The sequence below is a fragment of the Lipophrys pholis genome (genome assembly GCF_963383615.2).
Source record: "Lipophrys pholis genome assembly, chromosome: 21".
Classification (NCBI taxonomy): Eukaryota; Metazoa; Chordata; class Actinopteri; order Blenniiformes; family Blenniidae; genus Lipophrys; species Lipophrys pholis.
Window position 1 is genome coordinate 8,786,480 of NC_137649.1, and position 11,451 is coordinate 8,797,930.

The 11,451-nt window shown below is 46.4% G+C and overlaps 1 protein-coding gene across 1 annotated transcript in view; it reads right to left on the reverse strand.

The window, feature by feature from the left end:
- Positions 1-1,449: 1,449 nt before the first annotated feature.
- Positions 1,450-11,451, reverse strand: part of prox1a (prospero homeobox 1a) — a 28,891-nt gene continuing 18,889 nt past the window's right edge. Inside the window, exon 5 of the mRNA XM_080490880.1 lies at positions 1,450-2,532. Within this exon, the coding sequence (XP_080347006.1) occupies positions 2,347-2,532 (186 nt within the window). The 3' untranslated portion in view covers positions 1,450-2,346. The remainder of the gene's footprint in view (positions 2,533-11,451) is intronic.

The following is an 11,451-nucleotide window of genomic DNA, read 5'->3' on the forward strand; positions in this document are numbered from 1 at the left end:
GGGACATAATGAAGGGAGTAGCTCTCCGTCTTTCTCTGCCTCCTTTTGTCAGGCGCTTTGTCTCGCTCAGACGAGTCAGCAGGTTAAGCAACCTGGCCCTTTTGATCTTTTGTGACACGCTAAGCTAATGTCGCCAAGGTGAGATCAACGAGGCTCGCACGCACCACAGAACGTACAGCCGTCCACTCAATGCTTCAAACTTACCTCATCAAAAGGGCAACTCATACCAACTGCTTGTTAAAAGTCTTAAAAGCCTGAGAGGGTGGATGAAAGTCATTGTGATTAAAAAATGTTTTTTTTAAAAAGCAACACGCACACGCACACGCACACACTCGCACGCATACACACGCGCACACACTGGATGTACACGTACAGCTCATGTGGAAAAATCTGGGATTAGAATCTCAGGAAAAAGTGAAAGGAATGCCATTTAACAATCTGGGCACAGTGGCTTCGACAGATTCACACTTTGGGTCTCAAAAGCTGCCAGTGTGGGACGGCAGGACCGAGCGGAGGGCTTCAGGTGCATGTTTCTCTCGCTCTGTGCCTTTGTCCCTGCTCTTTGTAGTGCTGAGAGCTCCTCCATCTACCCCTGGGGTGAGTGCTCACCTCCGACCTCGTATTGTTGCATTGAGAGAGGAGCTCGCTCACTCACAGTCAGGTGAACATGGAGGGAAGGAGATGGTGTGTGCGTGTGTGCGTGTGTGTGTGTGTGTGTGTGTGTGTGTGTGTGTGTGTGTGTGTGTGTATATTATATGCGGGGGAAGTTCCTCTTGGAGCTGAATTAATGAACTTTTCGTTTAAAGTTGACTTACTCTGTGTGGCGTTTCTGTTCATGTGTATCCAGTCGTCTTTATATTCAAGTATCAAATATTATTGTAGTTTATTCATAATGCCATTTACGCCGTGTATCAGCTGACCAGAGTTTGAAAGCCGTACACAGAGTGACTTCATTTAAGGTAAACAAAAAAAACAAACAATAAATGTTGTCTAAAGGAGGAAAAATATATGGTGCTGATAGAGAAGCGAATGCTCTTTTAGAGGAAGCAGTTAGTCATCAAAGGTGGAGCAGCAATGGAAATCCAACTGTTTGAAAAACAGCTATCACAAAACTAAAATAAACACTTTGTCTTAATAGTGTATATATCTGCATTTTTACTTTGTCATTGCAGCCTATTTCCCCCTCATCATCTCTGGTACAATCTTGTGTTGGGTGAGCTTGTCACTTGAGGTAAATAGAAATTCCAAATCCAGCAAAGTTGCCCCAACTGTCACAAGAAAACAAACAAAAAAAAACAAAATCAAAGTTCTCTTCAATAATGGTCAAACTCGACGACGTTAGCAGAGAGGAAAAGTGGGGGAATTGGGATAAAATATGAGAATCTAAAATCTTTTGGAATAATATTAATAGCAATAATTTATTTTCATTTTTTTTCTTTTTTTTTTTTTCTCGGCATCAAGGGACAAACAGATCTTGAAGTGCCAAGCAGTACTTCAGCAAGCAGTAATGACAAATAAAGTAATGGATAACAACAATAAGAATAGTAAGCAAAATAATAATGTACACCCAATGAACACAATGCCCCACTTGCAGGGAAAACACACTTCAAAAAAATGGTAGAGCTCAGTAGCTATTTGAAACTGGTCCAATTCCCACAGAGTAATGCCGACCAGTACCGTGAGTTCAGTTTTAGTTCAGTCAGTAACCTCACTAGGCCTTGTTTCTGTGTGTGTGTGTGTGTGTGTGTGTGTGTGTGTGTGTGTGTGTGTGTGTGTGTGTGTGTGTGTGTGTGTGTGTGTGTGCGTGTATCTGCAGACACATCAAGTCTGTGGGGCACCCACTTTAGCAGGAACAGTTCATTTGGGTACCCTCTGGATTGGAAGGGGACCCGTGGGTGCCACGATAGTCTGCCTATGTTCTTAGTGGTGTAAATGGACACTTGAGAACTCCTTCCGCACACAGAGGACTTCAGTTAGTGTTGATCAGAAAAGCAGGCCAAACCCGACGAAGGTTCACACGGTCCAAAAAAAAAAAAAAAAAAACACCCAGTAAGATTAGAGTCTCTTCAGTTCAGGTTCAGAATAATAGAAAAACAAAACATAGAATAACCATCATAATATAGGAACAACAACACAATAGCTAAGTCTTTTAGGAACTGCCACAGCGGCTTCAAATTGGGAATGCTACTCCATAACTTTCATACATTTAAAAAAAAATAAAAATAGAGAAAGTAAAGTTGGAGGGAAAAAAAAACAAAACAAAAAAAGAATATCATTTTTGAAATTCTATAAATTCAGAGAAAACAAACAAAAGCGCAAAAGCGGTGAGCAAGGAGGAGGAGAGATTTACTCGTGTAGAAGCTCTTGGAGACAATTAGGGGACTTGAAGACGTCGGGGACCTCACTGTCCAGTTTGCAGATGACCTTGTAAATGGCCTTCTTCCAGGAGGGGTCCACGTCCTTTCCAGCCACGATGGCGTTGAAAAACTCTCTCAGTGTGACCTCAGCCACCTCCAGGAAGCGATCGGGGACCTTCGTGGGGCAAAGAGAAGATGAAAATATTTAATCATGGCTGTGAGTTTTCAGGTTTCTCCTCATTTCAAACATAAACGGCTGCAGAGTGAAAGGAACAACTTGATTCTTTGTAATTACACATTTAATTCCACATTATTCTCACGTATGGAACAAAATAGTGTTTTGCATCTGTTAGAAGAAATGATGTAAGGCTCAATGGTTTCATTTTGGTAACACACAACAAACAAAACCGTCTCATATGACAACACCCTGCTAGACCTACATTCACCTCAACTGAAACTGATGTGACTGACTGTGTTCCTAATATCACTAGAACCACTGGAGAATTTCCAGTTTAATATCGAAGTAGATTTTCTTTAGATTATGTGCTGATTGTTACAAAGTGTTTTACATAAATTTAGAAAATTTGCTTTCAGTTTTGAGCAATGCCTAAAATCGCCTCCTCCGAATACCCCTCCCTTTCGATGCTGCGCCGTGGCTGAAATGTCCTTAAATCTGTCTACTCCTCAGGTGTTCATATTTCCACAGTCGATCTGAAACAATTAATCTGTCTATCAAGTGTCTACTTCCGTTAAAGCTGACTGCGGTGTCAGCCTGAGAAAATCCACTTCTTTTGAACTCTCAGGTTTCTCACACCTCCCGCTTCCCCTCCCGACAGCATGGCGAGCGTGACATGTTTATGAGTCCCACTGTAAATCTGTGACCAAACAAGAGAGCGGAGCTGACCGAGGAGCGGCGGAAAGGTGCTGGCGAAAGAGGAAGTACTAAATGCTTTGGGAACGGGGAGACACGCCGCCTCTTTAGTGTCCCTGACAGCAGCGCTCACCGACACCATGGAGATGATTAGTCTGGCAAAGATCTGTGACACCTTCCCCCAAGCCAACACTCTGTCACACACACACACACACACACACACACACACACACACACACACACACACACACACACACACACACACACACACACACACACACACACACACACACACACACACACACACACACACACCAGCGCGCCGATGCAGGCGTGAGCACACACACCAGCACACACACCTCCTTGTGCCAAGGAGATGACACATCCTGTGACAGAGCTCTACATAATGCTCGCTTTACACACACACACACACACACACACACACACACACACACACACACACACACACACACACACACACACACACACACACACACACACACACACACACACACACACACACACACACACACACACACACACACACACACACACACACACCCCAGCCACTCTGGTGTATTTGGCTGAGTGTCTTTCCTCAACTCGAAGCTCCAGGGCGACGCAGCCTTCAGGGGTCACCTGCTTGGATAATGCTGACTGTCTCCCTGCCCGCCTCCCTCGATGCGCATGCACACAAACACATATTGCCACACACACACACGCACACACATATACGGCAGCAGCTTGCCCAAATGCCTGACAGTGCGCACTCCACTCCTCTCTTCCAGTGTCCTGCAGATACTCATCAGGAGTGTCAGGACACAGCAAGGTTAGTGGCCACTGGAACACACACACACACACATACACACACACCGATGGACATGTACACTCACACACAGTCAGGCCTCCTCGCACATCCACATACACACTGCTACACACGTGGGACAGCCACACCGCCCCCCTTGAGGTGATGAATGGAGGCTAAGATGCCTGTGTGTCTGGTGTGTGTGCATATCTCTGACCACTGCTGGAGTGAAAAGGTGAGTCGTGAATAAGGAGCTTGTACACTGTGTGTACGTGGGTGTTCAACACACACACACACACACACACACACACACACACACACACACACACACACACACACACACACACACACACACACACACACACACACACACACACACACACACACACACACACACACACACACACACACACACACACACACACACACACACTAACCCAATTCCCCAACTATTGAATTCCTATTTGGTGGGCTAGATGGGGATATAATTTATTGTTTGTGCTGTTTGTGGTTTGTGAAATACTGACACAATGACCCTGATGTGAGGGCAACTTTGTGTGTGTGCAATGCATCGTCAGTGTGTGTGTGTGTCTGTGTGTGTACACTTCTCCCGATAGACCGGGCCAACAGGCCGGCGTAGCGCAGCGCCCTGGCTGTTAGATGCAGGGAGTGCCGCATTACTAAGAATATTCCTGCATGGAATTTCTCCTGACGTTTTGACTATAAAAGGACAGCAAAACGCTGACTGCAAGGAGAAAGCAATGTCAAGGAGAAAAGGGTATTGGTATTTCAGATCCTCTTGACTGAGAGAGCGAGAGAGTGAGAATAGGAGGGGGGGAGAGAGAGAGATGGTGAGAGAAGGAGGGGCTGAGAAGAGTCTAAGGAGAGAGAGTAAGGCAAGAGAACACGGGGAGTTATTCTTGTCCCACAAGCCTTTGTTTTTGCAAGTACATGTGAGTCGTGTGTCCCTGTGTGTGTGTGTGTGCGACCTGTCCCCTGACCAGCAATGAGCCTTAACTGTTTGCAGCCCTCCCTCCTCTCCCTTGCCCCCCCTTCACTCCCCCTTCTTCATCTCTCTCTCGTTGTCTCTCTAGGGTCAGCTGTTGGGCCTTTGTTCCAGAGGCATTGTGGGGGATTATCCAGTGTGGCCGTTCATTCGCTCGGCTGTCCAGTAAATGGGGCCAATCGCGTGGCTCACAATCCTTCATACATATTTCATAGGGCTTTTTAACAACTTCTCAGCAGAGCCCAAAATTAAAGGACAGATGTACAAAGAGGGGAGGAGAGAGGGAAGGATGGAAAGCGGCAGCAAAGCGGCAGAAAGATAGGGATGGAGAGTTCTGCTTATATGAGGCCTTGGAAAGACAGACGAGGTGATTGTGATTGGGACAGATTTGAAAAATGCTGTTTTATCTTCATTTCTGATGTAAAATAATTTGAATTTACTGGTTTGCATTCTGAGAAAAATAAAAATGTTTTGTAAACGGTAGCAAATATAGTTTTAATGAGGTTTCTGTGATCAGTGATTTCAGTAATCTGTTCAGTGGATAACAAGACGATGAGAAACAGACAACAGAAATGTGTGCACGGGGTAAGGAGCTCATGAAAACAACAAAAGCCCAAAAGCTTTCATGAATAATAGGATATTACTGTTGCTCTCACCCTGTGTGACACATTATGAAAAGAGGAAGATTGGGAAGGGGAAAATGAGATAAGCAGCGTTTTTCTAACCTTTGCGCTGTACTGCGCTTTGGCTAAATTCCAATTGTGCATGAAGAACAACAAGAAAGAAAATGAAAAGAAGAAAGCAGGTCTGATACCAATGAGACAGTTAATCACTTCTTTTTTTTTAAACCTGACTTCCCTCTCTCCCCCCCCCCACAACTCTCTACCCCATTCTCTCCATCCCTCTCTCGTGACAGGTTGCTTTGAGACAGAAGGATAAGCTCTTTTTCAGAGAGGGGGAATCGGATTTCCTGCTTTTTGATGAGATAATAAAATATGACGGAGGACAATAGGAGCCTGTGGACTGCTTGCTGGGAGCTATTCAGTCCAGCGGCAGCCGCCCCCCCCATCTTAAGACTGCTTAGACAAACGTTTAAAAAGGTAGCCAGAGGCCCAGGCCTTCAAATAAAGGCTACTGTTACACACACCGTGTGTGTGTGTGTGTGTGTGTGTGTGTGTGTGTGTGTGTCTTTGCATTCGTTTCGGTGAAGCCTGAGAAATCTCTTCTCTTTCGGTGACACAGGGTTGGCTGTTTGTTTGACCAGCGCGTTTCTCCCCGTTGCTTTTGGGAACTGTCAGGAGATGTATTGCACCTTCTATTTGCTCAGTGTTAGCCAAACAAGACAAGACCCTGGAAGATAAGGCTGTGTGTGTCTAAGTGAGTGCGCGTGCTAGCAAGCTGTTGCCTTGAAGGATGAAATGCAGGGACACAACATAAGCCCCGACTGCTGGTCAGGTTAATTCCTAACCCCAACCCAGCCTGGGAATACCAACACTTCCCAGGCTTCTCAATCACTGTATTGGTGTGTATCTCTGTCAATTAGCGATGTTATAGATTTTGTAAATGCCACCGACAAACTTGTCTGATGCGCATTCTGTCTTTTAAAGATTCCTGCACTTTGGGAAAATTCAAATTCTTCAAACTGTGAAGCTCGAGTTTAAAAAGACGTGTTGAAACTGAAGTTGAAGGGCCCGTGACATTTCCATGAGTAAAGCCAGAGCTATCCGAATCTCGAACACTCACACATGGACCCCTGTGCCTCACATATCTGCTCCAATCAATAATCTACAAAGGCCTTGATAAGCCCTTGGTCCACACTGTCACTTTAGGCAAACACAACCCATGTCCCCTCTCTTCCTACCGCTCACCACGCTCGTCCCCAACCCCCTCGAACACTGATAAGACTGTGCCACGGCTGAAGAGTCCAACAAACTCATGAAAGAAAAGGAAAAGTAATACCAGAGGTTTGGTTCAATAATTCTCTGTTATTCTTTTTTTTTGTTTTCAATTTTCACAACCATAATCACTTTTCTTTTTTTCAATGTCTCAAGTCTCCTTTGAGTGGTAGCCTGTGGTGAGAAGACTGCTGTGACGGGAAATGGGCCTCAAAGCTGAGCAAACATCAGCCACCCTCACTCCACTGATAGCCTTGAGAACATGGAGCCTTGAGGGGCTGCCGTGAGCGTACGTGTGTGTATATCTAGCTGTCTGCTGTGTCTGCGTGTGCAGGAGCATTAGCGTCACATGGGCTCTTCTCAAGGTGCACCTTGGCTGGGGAGTCAAGGACAGGACAGGGTCAAAGACACTGATGAAGTCGCTCTCCTATTCCATTGCAACCCTGGCTTGTCCGGACCCCCACCCTAAGACTCATATATAGAGAATTCTCATCATCTTGATATCATCTCTTTCCATCCCAAGTCCTCTGCTCTGTTTATATTAAATTGGGGGTTGTGCTAAGGCTGCCATAGAAATGATAATCTGGACACTAAATGACAGCAAACAGCAGGAAACCCCAAAATCACAGCTCGGCTGGCTCTTGTTTAGAGACCGAGAAATTCATTGCCTCCGATTATATGGTGAACATAGGCTGAGAGAACCCAATCGCAAATGGTGGGGGGGGTCATAAAGCGTTGTCGCAGGGGCCTCTGGAGGTCAGAAAGTCAGCTCGGTTCTGAGGGGCTGAGAGCGCAGGAGGCAGAAGGGAAAGAAAGGAGAGAGGGTGTCTGGAAGATAGGAAGGGACATCTGGAGAGGAGGAGAACAGAGGGAGGGAGGGAGGGGGGGAGGGAGGGAGGGAGGGAGAGAGGGGTGTCGGTGGCTGGGCAAACAATGCAGGATGGAGAGCAAGGAGCTGAAGCGAAGGAGGCAGTCTGGAGGATGGACGGAAGGAGACGGTGGACGGGCCAGTGAGGAAACGGGATGGCAAAAGAAGAAAGGAAAAATAAACTGCAGATTAAATTGAAGGAGAGGGGGTTTGGCTGTGTGTGTGTGTGTGTGTGTGTGTGTGTGTGTGTGTGTGTGTGTGTGTGTGTGTATATAAGAGAATAGGGGGGTTGCTTTGACACATCTGCAGCTCTGATGCACGCCCTGGTCATTTTGGCATGCGTCCCTTTGCAACGCTTCATTAGTCTCACACACACACACACACACACACGCACAGACACACACACACACACACACACACACGGAGACCAAAATGGTCCAGAAATAATGACATAATCAGCAGCTGTGCCACAGAGCAGGCTGCCCCTCACAAGGTGACCAGGGACAGAAGGAGGAGGGGGAAGAAGGACAGGAGAGAAGAAGGGAGGAGGAGCAGGAGGATGATGAGGAGGAGGGTGTACTGCTAGAAAAGCAAGCACAGCCGAGTGTGACGAGATGATCTGTGTGTGTTTGTGTGTGTGAGAGCAGGTGAGGAAAGGAGAGAGGGGATCATGTAGTTCTTTATGTTTAAGTGATTCCTTGCAACCCCCTGTTGCCCCAGGCTCTACACACAGGGTCCGGTCATTTAATCAGCACACTGAATGAATTTCTAAATCGCACATGTACACACACGCACGCACGCTTGCTCGCACACACACACACACACACATACACACACACATACACACATACACACACGCACACACACATTGAAGAAAAGACCTGTCAGGCTACGTCAAACGGGGTCCTTAATAGCCCCCGGCTATTCATTGAGAAGCAGATGATCGCACACTTTTCCCCCTCTAACTCTTCTGACTAAGAGCATTAAAAAGCCATAAGACAAGTTGGAAATGACACTCGAGCACTGGAAAGGTCCGGGGTAATGTCTTCAGATTTGTCAAGATCCTTTGTAGATACGTTTGCTTTTGCCAGCAGATACCAAGGGACCATCTGGGTATAGCAGTCTTGTGGATGTTGCTGCCAGTCTCTCAGTAAAAGGTTAGCTGCTCCACAAATACACTGCATTTCCTCTTTTTAGTGTTATCTTGCCTCACAGCGGCACACTCCAGGACACGCTGCCAACAGATTTTTGAGGAACTTCTTCTTTTGATAGAATGTATTTTCAAAGAAATCTGACAGTTTTATCAGTTTTACGTTTGCATATTTTGGACATTTTTGAAACACAATAACCTTAATTTATTTGGTCTGTGCAGCAGTTCTCAGTCCAAAATCTCTAAACCTATGCAGATAAATCAGAGACTATTAAATCACAGTTTCAGTGAAATTACGAATGTAACATTGTTCTGTTAACTCTATGTGTGACCAAACATATAATCCATGATTTGGTCTTTTAAACAGAAAATATGAAGGCTTAAGAAAGGTTTTCCGACACTCCAGTCATCATTACTGCTGTACTTGTAAAAAATGAGCTATTTCCGCTGTTAGTACTTGCAGGTGCTCACACACACACACTCACTGAGTGTTTGTGCATATGAATGATTGTTTGCCCGTGTGCTTCTACTTATTAGTTGCTGATCGCGTGCAGATGTTAGGCGCAGGCATGATAAATGAACGTGTGCAGTCAGGGAGTTTTGTTGCGCTGAGATCTTAATGAAAGCGAAATAAAACGACAGGAGACGCAAGGGGGAAGAGCAGGCCGAGGGGAGCTGTGTGTGCGCTGTTGACATAGACCCACTGGCAAATTGTATTGTATCGGTTGTATTTTTGGCAGGTCTGAACCTAAATCTATACTGCCAGCTTTTCATCTCGCGCCTTCTTTCTGCTGCCGCTTTGTGTCTTCAATCGCTTTTCAAAGGGAACCCTAGAGCCCTTCAGTAGAAGCACCACACCTGTGTGTGTGTGTGTGTGTGTGTCTGTGTTTGTATGCGTGCGTGTGCGTGTGTGTGTGTGTGTGCGTATGTGTGCTTGCTTGCTGATGTTCATACATGTTTATGCCCGTGTCTTTGCCTGTGCGACTAGTGCAGGGGCCGTGACCTTTTCACCTCCTATTCCCTGAGGTCAAACCCAGGTCAAAGACACACCCCTCCCTACACACACACACACACACACACACACACACACACACACACACACACACACACACACACACACACACACACACACACTCAGAAATGCACCGGGTACTGTGTGGCAGAAAAAAAGGACAGAGAATGAAGGAGTGTAAGGAAAAGCAGCAGCAGCAGGAGGAGGAGGAGGAGAAAACAGACATTAGCTTCTCTGGGTGGAGAACAAATGGAGCCCCGAGAGGGACGTGAAGAGGAGGAACGAGGGAGTGAGGGGGGAAGGAGAGGTGAAGCACACAATGCTATGGGGCACGGCAGTTGGACAGACAGCATCTGCTCTCAGCTCTCTGTGGCTCTTGTAATGGATGGAGAGTTGGAGAGACACTGAGAGCATGAGAGGGAAGGAGGGAGACGGCAGGAGAAAAAGTTGGAGGAGCAGATAATCAGGGGAAACTAAGAGAAGAAAAAGAGGAGAGGATGATGGCTGTGTGAGGAGTTTTGAAAGTTTTCTGTTTATATTTTGGTGAAAAAAACAAACACAATGAATAAGGTCCTGAGATGGATGTCATCAATTCGAATATGGGGATGACAGACGGATGGACAGACAAAAGAGGAAGACAGACAAAAGCAGTGACACATCTTTGCAATAGGAGAAAGAGCAGCTGATAAGGGAGGACACATGATACACACAGACGGAGGCTTCTCACCGCTTCTGCTGGTACCTCCCTCTCACATAGAGATCATAGGGACTTCCTCTTTAAATGCTGTGATGTGTGTACGTGTGTGTGTGTACGTGTGTGTGTGTGTGTGTGTGTGTGTGTGTGTGTGTGTGTGTGTGTGTGTGTGTGTGTGTGTGTGTGTGTGTGTGTGTGTGTGTGTGTGTGTGTGTGTGTGTGTGTGTGTGTCCTCTATGGGAGGAGTGGTCACTGACAGAGAAAACTTGGCCTGGTCAGGCCTTATGGAAATCTGAGAGTTTCCCAGAGCCATCATAAAACTGCCTCTTTATGAGACCCCCCCCCCCCCCCCCCTCTCTCTCTCTCTAGCTCCCACTTTCACCCCCCCCCCCCCCCCCCCCTCCCCAATCTGCCTCGAACCCATTACCAGGTCACACACATTCCTGTCTTATGAAAGATGATGTGTGTTGTCATTGGGGGTTCAAAGACAGACAGAGGGGGCTGTGGAGTAAAAAAAAAAAAAAAAGGACACGAAGTGAGAATTTTCACTTGAGTCCTCACATGAAAGCATTTCTTGCTCAAAGTCAAGGCTTTGGGAGGCCGGGTGTGTTTCGGAAGACTTTGATGACGATGGACAGAGTGAATGAGAGGTGGAGAAGAAAGAGGAGAAGAGAGGGGATCAGGAGGGGGGCCGAGAAAAGAGGAAAGTAGAGCCGGGGTCTAGGTAATTAACGGCAAGCTCTTTAATTACTGCTGCTGTTCATTGTGCCAGAAGGAATGTGACAATTATGCC